Source organism: Emys orbicularis, chromosome 1, assembly GCF_028017835.1.
Source record: "Emys orbicularis isolate rEmyOrb1 chromosome 1, rEmyOrb1.hap1, whole genome shotgun sequence".
Lineage (NCBI taxonomy): Eukaryota > Metazoa > Chordata > Testudines > Emydidae > Emys > Emys orbicularis.
In genome coordinates this window covers 216,266,193-216,292,542 of record NC_088683.1, presented here as the reverse complement: position 1 = coordinate 216,292,542, position 26,350 = coordinate 216,266,193, and the positions used below count along the sequence as shown (strand labels likewise).

General features: G+C 45.3%; 1 protein-coding gene across 1 annotated transcript in view; it reads right to left on the bottom strand.

Annotated features, from left to right (window-relative positions):
- Positions 1–26,350, bottom strand: part of CFAP47 (cilia and flagella associated protein 47) — a 704,026-nt gene that overhangs the window by 524,226 nt on the left and 153,450 nt on the right. The window contains exons 28-30 of the mRNA XM_065423211.1: positions 19,882–20,016; positions 8,968–9,187; positions 6,795–7,004 (exon numbers count right to left, since the gene is read on the bottom strand). Coding sequence (XP_065279283.1) covers positions 6,795–7,004; positions 8,968–9,187; positions 19,882–20,016 — 565 coding nt within the window. The remainder of the gene's footprint in view (positions 1–6,794; positions 7,005–8,967; positions 9,188–19,881; positions 20,017–26,350) is intronic.

Here is a 26,350-nt window from a genome sequence, read left to right as displayed (position 1 = left end):
TCATACCAGCAATTGTTACTTCTGCATGGTGCCTCCAGTTGGGAAAGGTGTGTCAAAGAAGAAAAAGTGGACTGTGCATTATCCAAACATTCCATCAGCTATACACCCAGTACCCCACGGAGAAGGACTGCCGGTTCCTGATGCACCAGAATCATTCTCACTTGAGTCAGACGAGGAAGAGGAAGAGGATGAAACTTCTGGTCCTGAACCATCAATGTCACAGGACCCACATTTTCTCCCATCCTCCTCCTCTGAACCACACCTCATAACACAAGGTGAACTGAATGACCTTGTCAGGGATTTGGAACTACCCAAGAGTAAGGCAGAGCTGTTGGGCTCCAGACTACAGCAGTGGAATCTCCTGGCAGGTGATGTTAGGGTTTCCATGTTCCGTGACCGTCAAAAGGATCTTGTCCCATTCTTCTTCATGGAAGGTGATCTTGTAGCCTGCAACAACATCGATGGTGTGATGGCAGCCCTCAACATCGTTCACGATCCAGATGAGTGGAGACTGTTCATTGATTCATCGAAGACGAGTCTTAAAGCTGTTTTACTGCATAATAGCAATGTTTTGCCATCAATTCCAGTTGGTCATGCAGTCCATATGAAGGAAACCTATGACAACATGAAACAACTTTTGAGGTGCATAAACTATGACCAACATCAGTGGCAGCTTTGTGGCGATTTCAAGGTTGTTGCTCTCTTGCTTGGTCTGCAGACTGGATACACAAAGTACTGCTGTTTTCTCTGCGAATGGGATAGTCGTGCAAGAGATTCCCACTATATCAAGAAAGATTGGCCACTCCGACAGTCATTGGAGCCTGGGAGGAAAAGTGTTCATCATCCACCACTTGTTGAATCAAGGAAGATTTTGTTACCACCCTTACACATTAAGCTGGGTCTGATGAAGAACTTTGTCAAGGCCATTGACAAAACACAAGCAGCTTTCAAGTACCTCCATGGAAAATTTCCAAGGTTAAGTGAAGCTAAGATAAAGGAAGGTGTCTTTGTTGGTCCTCAGATTCGTGAACTTCTTCGAGATGATGCAATTGACCATGCACTGCGTGGCAAGGAAAAGACGGCATGGAAAGCCTTCCAGTTAGTGGCAATAAATTTTCTCGGAAACAACAAGGCAGACAATTACAGGTTGTTGGTGGAAAACCTCCTCAAGGCATACAAAAGCCTTGGTTGCAACATGTCACTAAAGATACATTTTTTGCACTCTCATCTAGATTTTTTTCCACCGAACTGTGGAGCAGTGAGCGACCAGCACGGCGAGCGATTTCACCAGGACATTGCAACAATGGAGAAACGCTATCAGGGCAAATGGAGCCCATCAATGCTTGCAGACAATTGCTGGACAGTGACAAGAGATGCTCTATTTAATGAATACAAGAGACAAGCCAAGAAGCGCCGAGTAGACACTGAATAGGACTAAACTATGTACAGAATAGTTTTTTGCCTTTTGTTTCATAATAAATTTTATTTATATAACCCTTTTGCTGATTTTTAAAGTGTTACATAAACAGGACAGGTGAAATATTATCATGTAAAGCTACCATAAACACATGAAAAGACCTAGGTTTACAATTTATGATTAAAACTCTACTAGCTACACAATATACATAGACATAAAATGTAAAAACTTAAATATCTTAGAAACAGTAGCCAATCAGTTGTTTTAATTGTCATATTTGAATTCAGCACATCAAAATACATAATAAATAGCACATTTTATCTCTGAAGCAGACGACTTCTCAAAAATTGTAGACCAGTGTTACAAACGCTTAAGTTGAGGTTAGTCCAAAGAGAGTTGCTCTGACACATACCACAGGTGGTAAAGAAGGAACTGGGGCAATGAAGCTCCACTCTTTAAACCCTAGTTGAGAGGCACACGGAGACATTGGATGCATGCGCTGTCCCAGTGTGTACTGCTGACTAGAAAATTCTCTGATGTAAGTGCATATCCACACATGTTCCACAGTTGGTATACGAATTAGCACTCAAAAGAACCAAATTTACTGCAACCTGTTGACTAGGACAAAAATTCCACCTTATCCCATTGTCTGACATGAGATTTAAGGGGGGGGGGGGGAGGAAAAGAAAGTGGAGGGGGACAGAGCATAATCACGGATGTTGAAGTATATAGTGGAGAGGACAAGGAGAGCAGTGATTATCATCAAAAAGTTGTAGCCATGTTTACAAAGTGATCTTTAATTGGGCTTTCTGAAGTAAGAATGCCTTGTAGCATCTCCCAACATTTGGAGGTCTAGATTGTTTCGACTTGATAGTAGTCTGTTTGCAAGTTTACAATCCTAGCTGTTTATCCCGCATGAAAACATTTTGGCTAAAGAAGAACTCCCAAAACAAACCAGAAATCCCAAAAGGGGGGTAGGGCAGGTGGTTTGTGCAGAACCTGAGCTTCCTGTGCACCTCCTCTCCAGCTACTCAAGCTCCGGCCTTGCCACAGGATGATTCTCCTGTATAAGGCAAAGGCTGTGAACACACTTTTTGAGACATATTATGTGACTTTGCTTGGTGGGCAAAACAGTAAAGGGAGTGATAACATGTTTTTGTGCTTCTGCAACATGGAATATTCCATTGAGCTAGGTAATATTTTCTTGCCAAGACTAAATAAATAAAAATAGCGAGGGAGGCAACCAGCTGCATCTTCTTCTCTCAAACCAATGTTATCCGGGCTCTAGTAATCACCCATATTGTCTGTTTCCTAATGAAGACAAGTTTCCAACAACAAAATGCCAAACAGATGAAACACTTTGTTTTGTAAACCCAAATGAGAGAAATGGGTGGTGGGCCTACCAAACTGGCAAACTGAGTTCTCTGGGTGGTATGATTACCTAACTCAATAGGTAGATTAGGAATTAAAGGAAGGTAATGTAATTAATGCAAATCAATATAGGTTTATGGAAAACATATCCTGTCTAACTATTTTTGTTTAAATGAGATTACAAATTTGGTTGATAAAGGGAATAGCAATAATATACTTAGACTTTTCTAAAGCGTTCGACCTAGTACAACATGACATTTTGATTAAAAAACTAAAACTGTATAAAATCAACATGCCACACACCAAAAGCATTAGAAACTGGCTAACTAATAAGTCTCAAAATGTAATTGTGAACAGGAATGGTAATCAAGCAGATGTGTTTACAGTGAGGTCCCACAGGGATTGGTTCCTAGCCCTACACTAGTTAACATTTTTATCAACAACAGGGAAAAAAACAAAATCATCACTGATAAAGTTTGCAGATGACAAAAAACTGAGCAAGTGGTAAATAATGAAGACAACAGGTCACTGATTTAGAGTGCTCTAAATTGCTTGGTAAACTGGGCCCAAGTAAACATGATGTGTTTTAATATGGCTAAATATAAATGTATACATCTAGGAATAAAGAACACAGGCCATACTTACAGGATGGGGGATTCTATCCTAGGAAGCAGTGACTGAAAAAGATTTGGGGGTCATAGGGGATAATTAGCTGAACATGAGCTCCCAGTGTGACGGTATGGTCAAAAGGACTAATGGGATCCTTGGATGCATAAACAGGAGAATTTCAAATAGGAGTAGGGAGGTTATTTTACCTCTCTATTTGGCACTGGCGTGACACTTGCTGGAATACTGTGTCCAGTTCTAGTGTCCACAATTCAAGAAGGATGTTGATAAACTAAAAAAGGTTCAGAGAAGAGCCAGGAGAACGATTAAAGGATTTTAAAACATGCCTTACAGTGATAGATTAAGCTCTTTGAGTCTATTTAGACTAACAAAGAGAAGGTTAAGGGGTGACTTGAATGCAGTCCATAAGCACCTACATGGAAAACAAATATTAAATAATGGGCTCGTCAATCTAGCAGAGAAAGGTATAACACAATCCAATAGCTGGAAGTTGAAGCTAGACAAATTCAGACCGGAAACAAGGTGTAAATGTTTAAGGGTGAGAGTAATTAACCATTGCAATAATTTACCAAGGATCATGGAGGATTCTCCCTCACTGGCAATTTTAAAATCAAGATTGGATGTTTTTCTAAAATGTATGCTCTAGGAATTAGTTTGGGGAAGTTCTATGGCCTGTGTTATACAGGAGGTCAGACTAGAGGATCACAATCGTCCCTTTAGGCCTTGGAATCTATCACACTAGTGACTGCAGGGTAACTATTTCTCTCTTTTTCCCTCCCCTCTCTGTTAGCTTTTTGGCAGCTTTGCACTTGCATTGTAAAACTGGATTCTTCTAAACAAGCTGAGGCTAAATCCCAACAATACTGATATTATACCAGTTGAGAATTGGAGGAAGTATAAAGAGAACAACATTGGCTTAGTTCTCCTAAACTTAGTTGAGGAGTCACTTCAGAATACTACTGTAGAGTTCAGAATCTTGGTATGACATTAGAAGACTAGATATCAGCAGGATCAAAGACGGTTTTTACTGTCTGAAAAATGTTACCACCATGTTAAGACCTGTGATGAAATTTCCCCATCCACTTGCTACAGCAGGGGAAAAAACCCAATTAGAGACATGATCACACCTGTTGTATAACTCATGGATTGCCTCCTGGCCAGAGAGGTCTGAGCTACATGATAGTCCATTAGATACCCTGGCCTTACAAGCAGGCTGAGGGAGCAACTGCAGAGGAGGTAAGACTCTCCTGCAGGGGAAAGTCCAGAAGTTTGAGGCTTTCTGTGACTGGAGAGCAGAGTCACAGGAGTACATCTAACTCCTGGACTCTGTGGTGGACTCCTGGAACAAGGGTCCAGTGTTCCAGAAGAGAACAGGGAAAAGAAGGGACCCACAGGGAGCAAGGTGTGTCCTATACCAGATTGGAATTTTTTACAATTCAGTATAAACAGTGAGATAAAATCTCCTTTTACAGTAACATTTTCTTTCCATGCTCCTGATTCCAAGAATATTGACACTTTAACAAGGAAGCCACCCCTCACTTCAGAAATGCCAGTTTTACATCATCAGCCTAATGTTCAAGGATATTTCACAGTTTGTTCACAGTGAAGCATTTCTCATTTTGGTTTACAAACTGCTTTGCTTAAAAACAAACCCCCACACTTTTCCTTTTAAAAGGAAGAATCGTTTAAAGTCCTTTCCTTCCTTCTAAATCAGAAGGCTATCACATTTGGAATAGAACAACCTTATCAAAACTTCTAATCAGGGTCACTTTATAATCTAGTTTTGTGGCTGATTCAAGATAGATAGATAGATAGATAGATAGATAGATAGATAGATAGATAGATAGATAGATAGATAGATAGATAGATAGATAGATAGATAGCATCTTGGGGTAATGAGCCAATTCTATTAACTTACACTGGGCAATTTATATGCGAGAGGAATTTCCACTTCAACCATTATGGCCTAAAAATCCTATGTTTGATCCTAAAAGTATGTATAAATCTGGGCAGGTTGCCTTCAGTGCAAGAATTGTTCTTCAACTTGAAGCATTGAAACACAAACCATCCATATCAGTGCCAGGGCCAGAAGAATCCAAGCCCAAAATAATGCTGAAACTATCACAAGAATCGATAATACTAAAACTTAATGATGCTACTGTCTGCCTACAGTTACAGTATTGGAAATCTCACTTATGGATGCTGGCTTAGATACTTTGCAACCGCTTAGACAACTGTGCAGCATAGCTTTCATCAGCTCTCATGAGCCAAGAGATTAAGACAACAGGAAAGGTAAGCAATATAGTAGCTTTATGCTAATAAACAGCTGATTGCTGGTTTTAAAAAAAATCTGTGCTTTAGCTCAAAGGCTAGAATATAAAGAAGCATTACAGGGAAGAGGATGAAGAACTCTACGTCTAGTTTACTCAGAGTACAAAAAGCCTCCTGACTCCTTGTTCAGAGAGATTTTCACAGGGCTTTTCATTTTAAATTCCTTTCAGTGTGTTTCAACATCTCTAATGTTGTGAATAGTAATCAGATGAGTTTATCTTATTATGTAACCTGCTTCTCATTGCAATGTAAAGCACTATACATTTTCATTAATGTGCTGTATAACTTTTATTCACTTTATAGGTGTAAATTGATAGGTCTTAGTTTAGGATCAGGGAGGAACTAGCCTATTTTTCTTGCAGCAGAGTTGTGCTCTGTTAACAATCAAGAGGAAACACACAAAGCATTCATAGAATGTTTTGCATTCATTGTGTCCAAACTCTACATAGTGGCATGTGTGTCCCAGATCATACAGATTTCAAAATTTGACACGACCTCAAATTCTCTTAACATAAGTGTTTTAATCTAAGGCACCAAACAACAACAATATAATGAAGCAGTAGCACTGGCTCTGGGATTCATGAGATTGAGAGTCAAGTTATCCATAAATTCGCAGGATCTGTGCTCTCTCGAATATAAGAAGAAAGCTTAATAAAGTTCCTCTCTAAGTTCTCAGTTCTCTTTCCATTGATTTTTCAATTGAGTGACATGATGTGGCCCTGCATCCTAGGAGAAATAACCTGACAATGTTCTAATGATGGATCAGGTTTTTTTAAATGACAGATACCACCATCATGTCAGAAACAAAATTAGTTCCTCAGCTTTAGAGTGATTATTTAACATTTCATAACATGCCATCACCAAGCTTCACAGATTACATCACTACCAAGTTCATCGTAATTTACCATAAACATCACACTTTTAATCACAAGAACCAAAAAACAGTGTAAAAATACAACTAAGAAAAAGCATATTATTCAATGGGAAAGGTATTTAAACTACTTAAACACAACCGGGGAAACATAAGCAAAAATAACCCTTATCTTACTTGAGGAAAGTGAGCATTGTAGAATGCTGCCAGTGGAGCTGGATTACTCGTTCAATAGGATCAGAGGGCAATGACTGGCTCGAAGTAATTCCTGGTAGCAACTGTCCACTCAGATGGAGTAGCATGTCATAAACAGTCTTTGTATCTTTGCCGAGGTTTTGTTTAATAACTTTTTCATCAGATGAAGTCATCTGGATTTTACACACATCACTAAACGGGGGGGAAAAAACTTTACTTTACTGTTTTAAATACATTAAAACAGACTTGCATTAAAAATAACTACTGTACCATTCATAGAATCATAGAATATCAGGGTTGGAAGGGACCTCAAGAGGTCATCTAGTCCAACCCCCTGCTCAAAGCAGGACCAATTCCCAACTAAATCATCCCAGCCAGGGCTTTGTCAAGCCGGGCCTTAAAAACCTCCAAGGAAGGAGACTCCACCACCTCCCTAGGTAACGCATTCCAGTGCTTCACCACCCTCCTAGTGAAATAGTGTTTCCTAATATCCAACCTGGACCTCCCCCACTGCAACTTGAGACCATTGCTCCTTGTTCTGTCATCTGCCACCACTGAGAACAGCCGAGCTCCATCCTCTTTGGAACCTCCCTTCAGGTAGTTGAAGGCTGCTATCAAATCCCCCCTCATTCTTCTCTTCTGGAGACTAAACAATCCCAGTTCCCTCAGCCTCTCCTCATAAGTCATGTGCTCCAGACCCCTAATCATTTTTGTTGCCCTCCGCTGGACTCTTTCCAATTTTTCCACATCCTTCTTGTAGTGTGGGGCCCAAAATTGGACACAGTATTCCAGATGAGGCCTCACCAATGTCGAATAAAGGGGAACGATCACGTTCCTCGATCTGCTGGCAATGCCCCTACTTATACAGCCCAAAATGCCGTTAGCCTTCTTGGCAACAAGAGCACACTGTTGACTCATATCCAGCTTCTCGTCCACTGTGACCCCTAGGTCCTTTTCTGCAGAACTGCTACCTAGCCATTCGGTCCCTAGTCTGTAGCAGTGCATGGGATTCTTCCGTCCTAAGTGCAGGACTCTGCACTTATCCTTATTGAACCTCATCAGGTTTTTTTTGGCCCAATCCTCTAATTTGTCTAGGTCCCTCTGTATCCGATCCCTACCCTCTAGTGTATCTACCACGCCTCCTAGTTTAGTGTCATCTGCAAACTTGCTGAGAGTGCAGTCCACACCATCCTCCAGATCATTAATAAAGATATTAAACAAAACCGGCCCCAGGACCGACCCTTGGGGCACTCCGCTTGAAACCGGCTGCCAACTAGACATGGAGCCATTGATCACTACCCGTTGAGCCCGACGATCTAGCCAGCTTTCTATCCACCTTACAGTCCATTCATCCAGCCCATATTTCTTTAACTTGGCGGCAAGAATTAACTGTAGTGAATTCATTAATAAACCATTATGGAAAGGTCTGAGGAATGGATTGTGAAAAATATAGTACTTCCTGATTTCTATACAGATGTTATGACAACATAAGATTTTTTATTTGGTTAGACTATTAAATACAACTGAGCCTGTGCTAGTCACCATTACCTTTCAAGCACAATTTCATTTTCACCCTATATAAAAACCTACACATTTGAGAACCAACCAAATGAGAGAATGTCTTTTTCTTTCAGTACTATCAAACAGCTAGGACTAACTCAGGTGATTCATCTAACTGCTGATAGACATCAGGTGCAAGGGGCTGGTGACAAGGCTCTACTTATTGGAATTTGCTTCCCCTGTTGACTCATTCATCAATTTGTTGACCTTATGGGCAGGGGGAAAGGCACAACTATTTATTTACATGGTTTTGCCTTGAGATAGTGGTGACTGTCAGAAACTGGGTTCATTCTGGGATCAGACTCAATTTCAGTTGTAATAAGCATTGTATATGGTTTTAATGTTGTACATACTCTCAAAGCCTCTTGTTTGGGAACATTTTATAAATGGAAAAAAAATAGACCTTTTTCTTTTACAATGCATAAATAGTTTGACTAATTAAAAATATCTTTGGGTTTCTCCATCTAATCAGTTGTATATTAAAAGTAACTTGGTCATAAACATGGGTCATCCAAGAATGTTTCTAATGATGGAACACACATTGGTACAATGCAGCATTTTCCTAGGAAACATTTAAGAAAAAAATTACAATTACCGTCTTAATGAGTGGGGAATAGAAATAGGATTAGGTCCCTTAGACCAACCAAAAAGAGTGAACCAGTTCTGAACTGCAGTTATCACTTTCTGAAAGAAGATGTGTTCCTCTCTGTCTTCGTCAGGAAAAAGCGATAGTTGAAATTTATTTTCTCTCTCCTGACTTTGGCTGTCAGCTTCATCCTTCTTCACCCATTCATTTTCAAGCATATTTTCCGATTCTGAAGAATACAAAAAGTATTCCAAATTTTCCTTATCCATTTTCCACTACAAAAACAGCACTTTTTAAAACACTAATCTTATTGAGACAGCAAAGAAATAAAATACAGGGATCATATGAACTGTTATTTATATTGATTATTCCTGACAAGTGACAAGATATAAATTTTGGAAACAGCAAACCATGCATTTCTGGGTCCTATCTTTATTTAGAAAAGGAGAAATGGTTATTACACAATCAGAAAAAGATAAATACAGACCATTCAAACTTGGCATATGAAATCATGGGCAGTAATCTTGCCAAAATATTCTTAGAAGTGGTTCCAATAAGGATTGTTTACAAAGCTTGTCCAGGCAAGTTCCATACCCCAGTGATATAGAAATGCACAACTGGCTAAGTTACCTTTGCCCAAATTATCAGGTACTGTATAAGCCTCTAATACTGGAAGAGGTTTGTTTGTACTATCAGTTTATTGTGTATTGTCATTGCCCCCACCTCCCAAAAAAACCTGATATGGTTGAATATTATATTGCATATTATCACTATCATGCCTAAACTATAAAAAGTTAGGAAATACAAAGTTAAGGATTAGAAGTTTGTCAAATCAAGCACTCTGATGTCAGAAAATGCGTTGCTCATGCAACCTTAATTTGGCTCCCTTGTGCATATGTATTGTGTATTACATGCAGAAGTGATTACCTGTGAAACGTTTGGAGCAAGTGACTTGCTCAGCATCACATAGGAACTCTGATTCTACCCCTGACTGTACCACAAAGTCTCCAATACCTTGACCATGAGACCATTAATGGCTATTAGCCAGGATGGGTAAGGAATGGTCTCCCTAGCCTCTGTTTGTCAGAGGGTGGTGATGGACGGCAGGAGAGAGATCACTTGATCATTACCTGTTAGGTTCACTCCATCTGGGGCACCAGGCATTGGCCACTGTCGGTAGACAGGATACTGGGCTGGATGGACCTTTGGTCTGACCCAGTACGGCCATTTTTATGTTCTCATTCTTTCTTTTTCTGCAAACCCCTGCCTCATTCACTACATAGCTTCCAACTTCTGCAACAATGAGGCAGAGGTCCTACTTACAACAGATTCCTTCACTACAGTGACTGAGGAACCTCTTTGTGCCCACTGGCAGAGGGCACAGGGGACACAGAGTTTTACAGCAATCCTCTAGTCAATTATATGCACAATAATTCACCAAAGGGGGGGGGGGGAAGCATGTAAGGTCTCTACTGAGAGCCAATAGCCCGCTGGTCAGCATAATCATTGTGTTACATATGTATGGATAATATTTAAGAAGTTATGTGTCTATAATGAAAATTAAGTTCTTGACATTAAAGCAGGTCATCAGGAGGTGACATGCCTTGTACAGATTCTGTTCAGGCAAGGGGTGTTAGACACTAGTCTCTGTCTGCTCATTGTGCATCTCATGATGCACTTTTGCTATATCAGGGCTTGCAAAGAAACACACAGTATCCTTTAAGTAGGGGACAAGCTGGCAGCATGTTTTGTCTCGAAAAATAGATTTCAGCCAGGTCTGGCTTAAAAATGCTAGTAGGACTTTGGAGAGAGCTTTAGTTTAAAAAGTCTATGTTTTAAAATGAGTATGATTTTATTGTATATGTAAATATTTGTTTCCAATATTTCTACCTGCTTGCTATGATTTGAATATCTTCTCTTGGTTAAATAGAGTTGTGCTTGTTTTCACTATAAACACATCTAATTGCTCTGTGTTAAATAGAGCAGTGGCCTGAGGTGAAGCTAGTAAGCTGGAGTGCACTGCTTCTTTGGGAGCAGCAAATCTGTAAATACTGTGCATGTACAGCAGAACAGGGGCAGGACACTCCAGGGAGATGCTCAGAGTGCTCAAGGGTTGGAGAATATCTAGCACTAATCTGCACATGGACAGTGGAGTGCTTGTGTTGCCTGTAGGATCAGGGAGCTGTCCCCCAGCAGACACAGACAAGGCTTCCCCACATTAAGGGAAGGTGGTAGCAAAGTGCCTGACAACCCTGGGTACGCCCAGAAAGCATCACAACTACACAGCCTAATTCATCCCCAGAGCACCACCCATCCTGTGCTCTGTGTAAAAAAATAGTATGGGATCACATAATTAAAGACCATATCTTAATGCATACATATGAAGGGACCAAATTAAGATTGTATGGACAATGTTCATTCTGGCATTTCTTAACTTGTGCTCGATTCTTCTACATTTTAATCCTTAACTTTGTATTTCCTGCTCTTTTATGGTTTAGATTATGGATGAGAGCAATCTTAACTAACATTAAATTAAGTTGTTTATGTATTTCCTCAGCTTTTTTAATAGAAAGAGAATATTTTATATATTTACTTTTTAAATAATAAAGCCTTTACACATTTGTTGCCTTCTATGTATATTTTGTTGTCATTGTAGTCTGTGAAACTCTAGACTACACCACTCCCTGTTAATTGAAAAGTAATTAAAACTATTCAAACAAAACATTTTACTGGAACTTCAGTGTCTTTTTTGAAAAAAATTGTGTAAGACTATGACTCAGAGATCTATAATTTCCTATTTCTTTTAAAAGGTGAATATTCAGAAAGTCATAGACTCCAATTTGGAAGGATCAGATAAACAATCTAAAGGAAAAGAGCTGGAATTTTGTAGCTTATTTTCATAATAACCCTTCATGTAACCCTTTTTGAGGAAAGTAACAAACAATAACCTTCTGAAAAGAACCAGTGTGCCTTAGCCCAGTACAAACCCAAAGGAGCACTGGAGGAGCTGAACCAAACCCTGTCTGCTTTCATTACAGCTCCTCTTGGGACCCTTCTTTGTAACAATGTCATGGGAGTCTAAGCCCTGGTATACACTGGGGGAAGGGGGGAAGAATTGATCTAAGTTATGCAACTTCAGCTACGTGAATAACGTAGCTGAAGTCGACGTACTTAGATCGACTTACTGTGGTGTCTTCACCGCGGTGAGTCGACTGCTGCCGATCCCCCGTTGACTCTGCTTGCGCCTCTCGTGGCACTGGAGTACAGGAGTCAACGGGAGAGCGCTCGGGGGTTGATTTATCGCATCTAGACTAGATGCGATAAATTGATCCCTGCTGGATCGATCGCTACCCACCAATCCGGCGGGTAGTGAAGACATACCCTAAGAGAAAATCAATTATTAAAGGCAGATGTTGCCATGACAACCAGGACAATAGTGACCCTTTTGAAGTATGTAAATGAACTGGAGGGAGTGATGAGTGGCTAATTGTCTCTGATGTTTCAGTGTTTCAGGCAGCAGCAGGGGAAGGAAAAGACGGTTACTCACCGTTGTAACTGTTGTTCTTCGAGATGTGTTGCTCATATCCATTCCAGTCAGGTGTGCGCGCGCCGCGTGCACGATCGTCGGAAAACTTTTACCCTAGCAACACCCGGTGGGTCGGCTGTGGAGCCCCCTGGAGTGGCGCCCTCATGGCGCCGGATATATACCGCAGCCGACCCAGCGCCCCCTCAGTTCCTTCTTGCCGGCTACTCCGACAGTGGGGAAGGGGGGCGGGTTTGGAATGGATATGAGCAACACATCTCGAAGAACAACAGTTACAACGGTGAGTAACCGTCTTTTCTTCTTCGAGTGCTTGCTCATATCCATTCCAGTCAGGTGACTCCCAAGCCCCACCTAGGTGGTGGGGTCGGAGTGAGACATTGCTGTGTGTAGAACCGCTGACCCGAAAGCAGCATCGTCTCTGGATTGTTGCACCAGGGCATAGTGCGCCGCGAACGTGTGCACCGAAGACCACACTGCAGCTCTACAAATGTCCTGGATCGGGACTTGAGCCAGGAAGGCAGTCGAGGAGGCCTGGGCCCTCGTGGAGTGAGCGGTGAGGCGTGGCGTCGGGACACCGGCCAGGTCGTAGCAAGCACGAATGCAGGATGTGATCCAAGAGGACAGGCACTGTGAGGAGACCGGTGAGCCTTTCATCCGGTCGGCCACCGCAACGAAGAGTTGCGTCGTCTTCCTAAACGGCTTTGTACGGTCAATGTAGAAAGCCAGGGCCCTGCGTACGTCCAAAGAATGCAAACGCTGGTCTTGACGAGTAGCGTGTGGCTTTGGATGGAAGACCGGGAGAAAGATGTCCTGGTTTACGTGGAAAGGTGAAACCACCTTCGGGAGAAAGGCAGGGTGGGGGCGAAGCTGTACCTTGTCCTTGTGGAACACCGTGTATGGGGGCTCGGACGTCAGAGCTCTGAGTTCAGAAACACGCCGTGCTGAGGTAATGGCTACGAGGAAGGCCGTCTTCCAGGATAAGTACAGGAGCGAACAGGTCGCTAATGGTTCAAACGGGGGCCCTGTGAGCCTGGAGAGAACAAGGTTGAGGTCCCACGTTGGAACCGGCTGGCGTATTTGTGGGTACAGCCGGTCCAAGCCCTTGAGGAATCTAACGACCATCGGGTTAGAGAAGACCGATGATGGGAGTTCTCCTGGGTGGAATGCCGAGATGGCGGCGAGGTGAACCCTGATCGAAGATATCGCCAAGCCCTGCTGTCTTAGGGACAGGAGATAGTCCAGTATGAGAGGGATAGGTGCCTGCAAGGGGGACGTAGTTCGTTGCTGACACCAACAGGAGAACCGCTTCCACTTGGCTAAGTAAGTGGACCGTGTAGAGGGCTTCCTACTTCCCAGCAGGATCTGCTGGACGGACTGCGAACATTGTTGCTCCGTCTGATTCAGCCATGGAGCATCCACGCTGTGAGGTGGAGCGATTGTAGGTCGGGGTGACACAGACGGCCGTGGTCCTGGGAGATGAGATCCGGACTCAAGGGGAGCGTGATCGGCGCTTGAACCGACAGCTCTAGCAGTGTGGTGTACCAGTGCTGCCTCGGCCAAGCGGGAGCCACTAGAATTACTCGTGCCTGGTCGGTGCAGATCTTGAGCAGCACCCTGTGGACAAGCGGAAATGGGGGAAAGGCGTAGAACAGGTGGCCCTTCCACGTTAGAAGGAAAGCGTCCGACAGAGAGCCTGGAGCTCGGCCGTAAAGGGAGCAGAATGCGTGGCACTTCCTGTTGGCCCGGGATGCGAATAGGTCGACCTGGGGAAATCCCCACCTCTGGAAGACGGAATAGATGATATCCGGGCGAATCGACCACTCGTGCGTCTGGAAGGACCTGCTGAGACGGTCCGCCAGCGTATTCTGGACTCCAGGCAGGAATGATGCGGTGAGATGGATCGAGTGTGCGATGCAGAAGTCCCACAGGCGAATGGCCTCTTGGCATAGGAGCGATGAGTGGGCTCCGCCTTGCTTGTTGATGTAAAACACGGCCGTGGTGTTGTCGGTGAGGACCAGCACGCAACGGCCCTGTAGGAAGTTGAGGAATGCCTGGCAGGCTAGGCGCACCGCCATCAGTTCCCGGACGTTGATGTGTAGGGCTAGTTCGGATGCGGACCACAGGCCCTGGGTATGACGCTCCCCGAGGTGAGCGCCCCATCCTAGAGATGAAGCGTCCGTGACTAGGTGGAGGGAGGGTTGTGGGGCGTGAAAAGGCACTCCTGCACAGACCACTGCGCGATCCAACCACCAGGTGAGGGAGGTCAAGACCGAGGGCGGGACCGTGACCAGCATGTTCAGGTCGTCCCGGTGAGGACGGTACACCGATGAGACGCAAGCCTGTAGTGGGCGAAGCCGTAGTCTGGCGTGGCTGGTTACGTAGGTGCACGAGGCCATGTGACCCAACAGGGTAAGGCATGTCCTTATGATGGTGAACGGAGATGCCCGCAGTCCGTGAATGACGCGTGCGATGGACTGAAAGTGGCCTTCTGGCAGAATGGCTCGTGCACTTCTGGAGTCCAGGATCGCTCCAATGAACTCTATTCTCTGTGTTGGCACCAGAGTGGACTTCTCTCTGTTGAGTAGAATGCCCAGCTCGTGGAAAGTCTGTGTCACCACGTGGACGTGAGCTTGAACTTGGTCCCTGGTGCGGCCGCGCACCAGCCAGTCGTCCAAATACGGGAACAGCTGTACCCCTTGTCGGCGAAGGTATGCCGCGACGACTGCCAGACATTTTGTGAACACTCTGGGAGCCGAGGACAAGCCGAAGGGAAGGACTGCGAATTGGTAGTGCACCTTGTTTACTACAAATCGCAGGAAGCGCCTGTGAGGCGGATAAATTGCTATATGGAAATAAGCGTCCTTCATGTCGAGGGCGGCGAACCAGTCTCCAGGATCCAGCGAAGGAATAATGGTCCCCAATGATACCATGCGGAACTTCAACTTTACTATGAATTTGTTGAGTCCGCGCAAGTCTAAGATGGGCCGTAGACCCCCTTTCGACTTGGGGATCAGGAAGTAGCGGGAATAAAACCCCCTGCCCCTTAACTCTGGCGGAACCTCCTCTATGGCTCCCGTAGAGAGGAGCCCGAAAACCTCCTGTATAAGGAGTTGCTCGTGAGAAGGGTCCCTGAAGAGGGACGGGGAGGGGGAGTGGGAGGGGGGGGGCGAGGAAAACTGGAGGGCGTATCCCCTCTCCACCGTGCGAAGGACCCAACGGTCCGATGTTATAAGGGACCAAGCACGGTGGAAACGGGAGAGGCGATCCCGGAAGGGGGGAGATGAATCCTGGGTGCTGGCTCTGGTGCCGTCCTCGACCGCACCTTCAAAAGGCTTGTCTAGGCCCTGAAGGTGGTCTCGGCTGGCCCTGGTTCTGACCGGGTTGAGGGCCGGTCGACCGTCGCCTACCACCTCGACCGCGTCTCCTGGCAAAGTCCTGTCTCGGGCGAGGTGGGGGAGGGTAGAACCTCTGAGGCTGGGGCCTGAAGGGTCTGCGCTGTGGACCTGGGACATGCATCCCCAGAGAGCGCATCATCGTTCGAGAGTCCTTAAGGTTTTGGAGCCTCGAGTCTGTCTTTTCCGAAAACAGGCCCTGACCCTCAAAGGGCAAGTCCTGGAGGGTCTGCTGCAGTTCAGGTGGCAGGCCCGACACCTGGAGCCAGGAGGTTCGCCTCATAGCTATACCCGACGCCAGGGTCCTAGCGGCCGAGTCGGCTATATCCAGGGAGGTCTGTAGGGAGGTGCGTGCCACCCGCTTACCCTCCTCTACCAAAGTCCCGAACTCTTCCCTAGATTCCTGGGGAACCAGTTCCTTAAACTTCTCCATGGAGGACCAGGTGTTAAAACTATATCGGCTTAGGAGCGCCTGTTGGTTGGCCGCCCTAAGCTGAAGCCCCCCCGCGGAGTAGACCTTGCGCCCGAACAAATCGAAGCGCTTAGCGTCCTTCGATTTTGGCGCTGCCGCCTGTTGGCCATGGCGCTCCCGTGCATTTACTGATGAGACCACCAGCGAGCACGGTTGAGGGTGAGTGTACAAGTACTCGTGGTCATTGGAGGGTACAAAGTACTTCCTCTCCACGCCCCTGGCCGTGGGCGGAATAGAGGCCGGGGTTTGCCAGATGGAGGTGGCATTGGTCTGAATGGAGCGAATCAGCGGTAACGCGACCCTGGATGGGGCGTCCGCCGAAAGGATGTTCACGATCGGGTCGTGAACCTCCACGATCTCCTCCATCTGAAGGTCCATATTGCGCGCCACCCGGCGCAACAGGTCCTGGTGGGCCCGGAGGTCTATGGGGGGCGGGCCCATGGCGGATGTCCCCGCTACCGCCTCATCAGGCGAGGAGGAGGAGGATACGCCCGGTGGCAAGGGGTCCAAAGGCAAGTCTTGCTCCAGGTGCTCCTGGAGCTGGGCCTCGCTCGTCCCAGGGTCTATGGCCTGCGCCGGCGTGGGCGCTGTAGCCTCCATGCCCCCTGGCGGGGGGCGGGAGATGGTGGCCTCCGGGGCTCTGGGCTCAGAGCGTGCCGAGCGGGAGGCAGACGGTGGGGCCCCTTGGGCTTGGTGGTAGGCCCATGGGGTCCAAAAGGACCAGTGAGCAGGTCCCTGCGTAGGGTCCTCTGCCATGTCCTGCGAGTGGCCGAAGTCCGCCGAAGCCGCCTGTCCCTGTGGAGGGTAGGCTGATCTAGAGGCCCCTTCAGAGGAGTGGGACGCGGATCTCGACGGCCATGGCGGTGCCGAACGCGATGCATCCGTCCCCGGCTGGTGCGGTGCCGGTCGGTGCCGGTCGTAGGGCGATCTGTCCCAGCGTGCCGGAGATTGGTGCCGGGATCGGGATCGGTGCCGGTAGCCGCGCCGGTGCCGCGATCCGGATCTGGAGCGGGACGACGATCGCGACGACACCCGGTGCCGGGAGCGGTCCCTCGATCGGCGCTCATACCGGTACCGGGAGGTGCGCCTCGAGTCCGATCGGTGCCGGCGGTCGCGACGGTGCCGAGATGTGGAGCGGCGCCGCGAAGAGGACCTCGACCGCGAGTACGACCGGCGCCGAGGTGATAGTCGGCGCCGGGACTCCGAGCGGCGCCGGGACCTGCTCCGAGACCTGGAGCGGTGCCGAGAGTCCACGGTTGGAGACGGTGGGCGCACCAGTGCAGGCTTGCCTCTCGACTGCACAATGCGCGGAGCCACCGGTGCCGGGAGCTGCGACGGTGCCGGCTCCGTGAGTGCGATCAGGTCCCTCGCGGTAGTAAATGTCTCCGGAGTCGAGGGGAGACAAGGTTCCACCACCAGCCTAGGTGGTGAAACAGTCCGTACCGGACTCAACGGCCTCGGTGCCGGAGTCGACGGTGTGGCCGCCTGCTTTTGGCGGTCCAAAGGCGGACGCGGCTCTACCCCCGGCACCGGGGGAGCCGGCGTCTTCAGGGCAGCAATGTCCTGTGCCTTGCGGGCCTTTTTATGGCCCGGAGATAGAGATCGGCGCCGAGTCCCTTGAGGTGGGCGCGGTGCCGAAGTCTGCCGGTGCCGGGAGGACTTGTCCGCGGCGCCGGTCGGGCCCGCTGGGGCGCTGCGCACCGACGCGCTCGGTGCCGGGGTCGGGCGCGCCGAGGGAGGATCCGGGCTGAGCGCCGCCTCCATGAGGAGCTGCCGAAGCCGAAAGTCCCGCTCCTTCCTCGTTCGAGGCTTGAAGGCCTTGCAGATTGGGCACTTATCTGCGTGATGGGTTTCCCCGAGGCACTTCAAGCAGGAGGCGTGCGGGTCGCTTGTTGGCATCGGCTTCGCGCAGGACGCGCACGGCTTAAAGCCAGGAGCCTTGGGCATGAGCCCGGTATGCACCGGGGGGAAAAGGGGGGAGAACAACCCCCTTAACCCCCGCTAACAATTTACAACAACTACAAACTAAATAACAACTATCTAAAGAACTCTAACTACTATATACAACTATCTAAATGAACACTATCTACAGAAATAAGCTAGAAGCTAGGGAGTGTGGAGACCAGCTATGCTGTGCTCCACAGTTCCAACGACCGTCAGGGGCGGTAAGAAGGAACTGAGGGGGCGCTGGGTCGGCTGCGGTATATATCCGGCGCCATGAGGGCGCCACTCCAGGGGGCTCCACAGCCGACCCACCGGGTGTTGCTAGGGTAAAAGTTTTCCGACGATCGTGCACGCGGCGCGCGCACACCTGACTGGAATGGATATGAGCAAGCACTCGAAGAAGAACCATGCATTGTGTGTGGGCTTTTCCTACATTTTAAGTCTTTCCAAATTTCCTAAAAACCAACAGCATACCAATCCAAAATACATACTGGAGATCATTCCACACACACATTTATTTGTGGCTGAAATCTGGCTCAAATTCCCCATGGCACGTTTACAAAAAAGAGTTCCAAAAAAAGGTGAGACCCTAAGGTATAGGCCTTCAAAAAAGAAAATTTTGATGCAACTTTAACTGCTGTGAGACTAATAGATATTTTCTTTGCTACACTAATTACTTCAGTGTTTACACTTCTTAAAAAGCATTTTATCATCATCATCATCTTGGTCTTCATATTTTTACAAATAACCCATTTAGACTTTCACTGTGCAGGATATTAACATTCATTGTGTGTGGTTTTTGTTTCAATTTTTTAATCTAAACTGGTTTTATAATTGCTTACGGTTTAAAAAGGGAAATAGTGGCGTCAACTGATTCCTCTTTTTAAAACCTTGGGTTAGCTATGTGATGAGGATCTACTGTATTGCAAATTGACTTTTCATTGGGGAGTTCTATCAGAATCTCTCTTCCTTAGACAATGGCAGCATGGTCACCTTAAAAAGGACCAGATTCCACCACTCTTATGCATACTGAGTATTAATTTGCTCCTGGAACAGTCTCATTCATTTTAGTGGGATGGCTCCTGTCATATGATATTATCCTACATGAGTAAGAATAGCATAATCTTGCCCAGAGTTTGTGACCAGTTATTGGCATAGTAGAATCCAACCACAGGTTGGGTCCGCCCACCACAAGGTTAAAACTCAGTGACTATGGCAGCTAATTTTTGCCCCCTCAGCAATTTAGTAGGGCACAAGGCTGTTATCCTATAACCAATTCAGTATGGGACGGGAGGGGGGTTTCTGCATGAATGAGACTCCTAGACACGCTGTGTAACCAGTTTGGTTAATTCCAATTCCATTATGTATTTCCCCTTTGTGTTCATGTCCTCCAGACATTCTATCGTCTGCTCAGATGGGATGGGATAGTTTCCCAAATATTCACAGGCTACACTCATTGTCAGGCATCATAGCAGATAAGACATTTTTCTTTACAAAATTTAAACACTGCAGTAGTAAGCAGAAATACTGTTACAGAAATCTATATATTTAAATATTAATTGCTGTTTTACCTGAAGAACCACCTTCATAGGCTGAGTTAGTGACTGCACAGAGGGAACTGGAGGAAGTACTATGGGACAGTGATCCTGGAGTGTAACAGGGATGCAAAACAGCTTCTCCATTGTTGTAGATTATCCCATTATGGTCTATAAAATACAGATTTTGAGCTGAAGTTTGATTAAAATGCATAATAAAAGACATTACCTTACTGGCTGTGTATTAATGGTTCACATACACAGTTATCTGCTATTAAATCTTGGTTTCTTTTGCAGCTCAGGTTATCAGGTAAACACTTACAGTTTGGCTGATGATAACATGGCACTTCTCTAAACAGTAACTGAAGAAAAAATTATGTGCAATTTCCCCCCCAACTATAATCTGTACATCTCAGGTATGGAATAAACCCCAGAGGACCATTCCCAACTCTAAAGTGCTCAGCCAGTAACCAAGTCCCCTTTTAAGGCATGTCTGACCCCAGCTCCTCATTCAGTGGGTCTCAGTGTTTCATAGTCAGCCTTTTCAAAGCACTACCAATCCCGCACATTACACAAAACAAATTAAAAAGCAGCATCTACAGAAACCTCAGATCTGTTGAGATGGGCGCAGGAGTAACAACACGGAAAAGTAATTCATGTTCTCTGAAAATACTCAGTATTTTTTTTTAAATCCAAAGATACCCTTTCTCAGTACAGTCTTACTCTCCATTGCTACAGGGGGAAAGAATCTACTAGCAGGGAAACAGGCAATTGTGAAGTAGAGGAAGATTACCAGCAGGTGAGGTTGAGATAACGCATGAGGGTGGGCTAAAAAGATCAAGATAGCAGAGAAGGAGCAGGAGGAAAGAAAGGGATTTGGAGTGAGATAACATTGTAGATTTAGGGAGAAAGTTGGCGGTGGGGAACTGGTGTCTTGAAGGTGAGTAAGAACTGAATTTGGGGCAGCAGGCCCCAAAAGAAAGCTGAGGGATTGTGGGTTGCCTGCTGGGAGTTGATTCCTGAATCATGCGCCTCCCCAGAGGTACAAGTGGAGTTCAGACTCCTAAATTCCCTCAGCCTGACAGCTCTATTGCAGAGCTCCTAAAAAGATTCATGACTTAACTTCTGTACCTGGAAATATAATGGAGCAAATAATTAAGCAATCAATTTGCAAACATCTAGAAGATAATAAGGTGGTAAGTAACAGTCAGCATGGATTTGTCAAAAACGAATCATGCCAAACCAACCTGATTGCTTTTGACAGGGTAACAAGCCTCATGAATGGGGGGAAGCGGTAGACATGACTTTACTAAAGCTTTTGATACTGTCTCACATGACCTTCTCATAAACAAACTAGGGAAATGCAACCTAGATGCAGCTCCCATAAGGTGGGTGCAGAACTGGTTGGAAAACCATTCCCAGAGAGTAGTTATCAGTGGTTCACAGTCATGCTGGAAGGACATAACGAGTGGGGTCCCGCAGGGATCAGTTCTGGGTCCAATTCTGTTCAATATCTTCATCAATTATTTAGGTAATGGCAGAGAAAGCGTATTTGTAAAGTTTGTAGATGATACCAAGCTGGGAGGGGTTGCAACTGCTTTGGGGGATAGGATTAAAATTCAAAATGATCTGGACAAACTGGAGAAATGGTCTGAGGTAAGTAGGATAAAATTCAATAAGGACAAATGCAAAGTATTCCATTTGGGAAAACAATCAGTTGCACACATACAAAATGGGAAATGACTGCCTAGGAAGGAGTACTGCGGAAAGGGATCTGGGGGTCATAGTGGATCACAAGCTAAATATGAGTCAACAGTGTAACGCTGTTGCAAAAAAAGCGAATACCCTTCTGGGATGTATTAGCAGGAATGTTGTAAGCAAGACACGATAAGTAATTTTTCTGCGCTACTCTGTGCTGCTTAGGCGTCAAGTGGAGTATTGTGTCCAGTTCAGGGCGCCACATTTCAGGAAGGATGGGGACAAATTGGAGAGAGTCCAGAGAAGAGTGACAAAAATTATTAAAGGTCTAGAAAACATGACCTAGGAGGGATGATTGAAAAAAACTGGGTTTGTTTAGTCTGGAAAAGAGAAGACTGAGAGGGGACATGGTAACAGTTTTCAAGTATGTAAAAGGTTGTTACAAGGACGAGGAAGAAAAAAAAATTCTTAACCTCTGAGGATAGGACAAGAAGCAACGGGCTTAAATTGCAGCAAGGGAGATTTAGGTTGGACATGAGGAAAAACTTCCTAACTGGAAGTTAGGAATCAATTGCTTAGGTAGGCTGTGAATCTCCATCATTGGAGATTTTTAAGAGCAGGTTCAGGGCCAGCCCACAACATTTTGGCAGTGAGGCGGGGAGCTCAAATGACACCCCCATATCCCCTTGCTTGGGCCAAAAAACTTTGAAAGGTCTCAATTCTGTCTTCTTCCTGATGTATTCGTCTCATGGTACTGCTCTGCTACCTACCCCAATAAAGGAGAACTAACAATTTAAAATGCCTTGTTCAAAAATTTTAAGTAACACTTATCTTTCAAACGCCTGAACAGCAAATGTAACTTTTCTTGTCTGCATAGTAAACACTGGCATTTTTATCTGTTTGAATAATCAAAGTGGTGCTTTCCGTGCCTTCTTGGTTGCAAAGATTTGAACTGCTTCCTGCTGAAGGTCCATAGTCTGGGCCAGCTCATGCTCTATTGAGATGGTTGTAAGGCCGACTGGCCTCTCCTGTGTCATTGTGGAGTGTAGATGTGTTTTTATTAACTTCAGCTTGGAGAAGCTGCGTTCTCCGCTGGCAACTGTTACAGGAAGTGTTAGAAGTATGCGCAGAGCAACAAAAGCATTTGGAAAGAGGGTGGTCATCTTATTTGTGCACAGATATTCCAGAACAGCCTTTGGGGTTGATCCTGCTGAAATGCATCTTGGAAGGGCTTTCAGTTCATCACCTAAATCATTTGCATCAATATCACACATGTCATGTATCAACACTGTCTAGTGCCCTGTATTGCTGGTATAGGTCTTTTTCAGGTATAGTGAGGAGTTTTGGAATATCATACAACATCCCAAATATACTGCTGTGTTCCTTGAGCTGCATGAAATTTTCTTCAACTGACTGTATTGCACAATCTAGAACCTGGTTAAAGAATTCAACTTTGAATTGTTGTTTGGGGTCTCTTATGGAATTATTCCGTGCCTCGTAATCAAAATGTTGTCTTCTTCGGGGACTCTTGTATTCTTGAATGGGTAGGAAGATAGCTTCAGTGTGATGTTCCTCTGCCAACTTCTGTGCACTCTTCAGAACATTTTGAAATCCCTCATCTGACCGGTAAGACCGGAGGTATGACTTTGCTTTGTCCAGTTGTGCCATTGCTCCAGATATATCAAAGTCAACACCTTGGAGTCTCTTGCTTACAACATTTATTTCAAACAGTATGTCATGCCACAACACTAAGCCACACAGAAATTTGAAGTTATGTATGTTTCTGGTGATTCCATTTCCCTCTGCCACTGTTCTCCCACGAACAGTTCCTGTCATAGCATTATCCTCCATAATGGCAACTATGGCATCATCTATCTTCCCAATTTGGTGTTTGATAGGCTTTATCGCCTCCACTCGACTTTCCCATCATGTGGCACTCAGTGGTTTCAGTGTCAGAGAAGATGTTCCCAGATGTTGCTTCAAAATTTGCCATCGATGAGTTGATGCACAGAAAAGATACACAGATGCTTTGAATTACATTAAAAAATTCAGCAGTCTCACTAGAAGCTGATGCTGCCTCACTGACCACCAAGTTCAATGAATAAGAACTGCATAGGACAAAAAAAGCTCGAGGGTTTAACTCTCAGATCTGTGTCTGCACTCCTCTGTTCTTTCCTCTGATGTTGGTACCATTATCGTAGCCCTGACCTCTCATGTCAGCTATCGCAATTCCCGTATCTTCCAGCTTTTTAAGAAGCACATTTGTCATACCAGCTCCTGTAGTATCATCAATGTCAATAAATTCTAGAAAATGCTCTCTGACAGTCACCATTGCAGGGACATTTTCACTAGGTTCTGTTGTTACAAAACGCACCATTAAAGTCATTTATTCCGTATGGCTGATGTCAGGTGTGCAGTCCAGAATAACAGAGTAATATCTTGCTACTTCTGCAACAATCTTCTGTTTGACTTTTGTTGCCAGTAACTGTATGATCTTATTTTGAATTGTTTTTCCAAGGTAATGGTGTGTGTACATCTCTTGGGTGGTGACTCTTCTTAGATGCTCCTGGAGTACAACGTCAAACTCAGCCATCAGCTCCACAATTTTAAGGAAGTTTCCATTGTTTCGCACATACAGCTGATCTGCAGTGCCACGTGGTGCTAGGTTTTGGGTAGCAAGCATTCTCACAAAGGCAATGAGCCTTTTCAGAATATTTTGCCAATAAAGAGACTCTGATGCAATCTTCTCTTGATGCTGATTATCTATGGTGGCCTTTAACCTTAGTCTCATCTCAAGCTCTTTCCACCTATGGAATGCTCTCTGGTGATTTGCTGCCTTCTCATGGCATGCCAGATCTCTAGCCAGATTTTTCCAGTCCTTTGTTCCTGTAGAACCCAATGTGGCTGGAACATTAGACTGGAAGAGTTTGCAACAAAAACATTATGCAGCATTCTGGGTTTTTGAGTACATAAGCCATGGTCTCTCCACTTTGTCACCATTGGGGATTTCACGCCAGTAATGTGTTGGATGGAAACTTCTATTTTCATTGTCTTTGGGGAACATGAAGTTTTTCACTTGCTGTGGCCCATGCAGTACAAGGCAGTCCCTCAGTCTACTGCTCAAGTGGGTTCAGTGTCCTGGATCATCTAGCCTTAAGGAACTAAACTCAGCAGCAGCTGTTTCTTGCGCCTCCACCACACTCTACTCTGATCTACACTTTTCTTCAGGAATGTGCATGGTTACATCCATTTGAGATGGAGATATGGATGCTGCAGTAGCTGCCAGGTCACCTGCACTCTGATTAACTGGAAGATCAGGCATCTCCTCACCACTCACATCCTCACTGGGGCCGGAAGGCTCACCATGAACATTTGTGTCTATGTATCTCAGGAGAGCTCCTTCCTGCTTAGATAGAAAAGCTTCCTTTGCTTTCTTTCTTTTTCTGAATACTGCCACAGAGGGGTGTTTTCTTCTTTCACTCATGACTGCTGTTCTGTGCCAGCTATAGTGGACCCCTTTCTCCAGATCATTTATGAATAAGTTGAATAGGATCGGTCCAAGGACTGACCCTCGGGGAACACCACTAGTTACCCCTCTCCATTCTGAGAATTTACCATTAATTCCTACCCTTTGTTCCCGGTCTTTTAACCAGTTCTCAATCCATGAAAGGACCTTCCCTTTTATCCCATGGCAGCTTAATTTACATAAGAGCCTTTGGTGAGGGACCTCATCAAAGGCTTTCTGGAAATCTAAGTACACTATGTCCACCGGATCCCCCTTGTCCACATGTTTGTTGACCCCTTCAAAGAATTCTAATAGATTAGTAAGACACGATTTCCCTTTACAGAAACCATGTTGACTATTGCTCAACAGTTTATGTTTTTCTATGTGTCGGACAATTTTATTCTTAACTATTGTTTCGACAGATGTTAGACTTACCGGTCTGTAATTGCCGGGATCACCTCTAGAGCCCTTTTTGAATATTGGCGTTACATTAGCTAACTTCCAGTCATTGGGTATAGAAGCTGATTTAAAGGACAGGTTACAAACCTTAGTTAACAGTTCCGCAACTTCACATTTGAGTTCTTTCAGAACTCTTGGGTGAATATCATCAGGTCCCGGTGACTTGATAATGTTAAGTTTATCAATTAATTCCAAAACCTCCTCTCGTGACACTTCAATCCGTGACAGGGATTGTCTAGATAATACTTAGTCCTGCAATGAGTGCAGGGGACTGCACTAGATGACCTCTCGAGGGTCCTTCCAGTTCTATGAAATAGAACTGCAGAGGGAGTTGGTTAACTTGTCAGGCCTGGAAATTTAGGGCATGTAGCTTCAGTCCTGCACAGCAATTCCTCCTTTAAGCTCCAATCCACCAAAGCACATGTTTCACTTTAAGAATGTGAACAGTCTCATTCTTTATTTTTTGTACAGTTAAAGTCTTAGGGGCAACTAGTATTTGTTCTGAAAGTCTTGAACATTTTTATAAAACATTCTTTGAGACTTAAAGGGAGCTAAAAATGGGACTTCTCACATGCTTAACATTAAGCAAGTGCTGAAGTTCTTTGCTGGTTTGGGGCTATTAGTGTTGGGGCTATTAGTGTTGGGTCATTATCCCCATAAGTGTCCTCTGTGTTCAGTCAGGGACCAGATGGAAAATCATACCCAGTTTAACCATTTTAATTTCTTTGGCTCCTACGTTTACAATGGTTAATGTCCAAATCTACCCATGTGTGAAATTTTGTGCTTGGGAAAAACTGGAGTCATTTAAGTCGTTAGTCAGAAACCGTGATTATTAAATTTGTT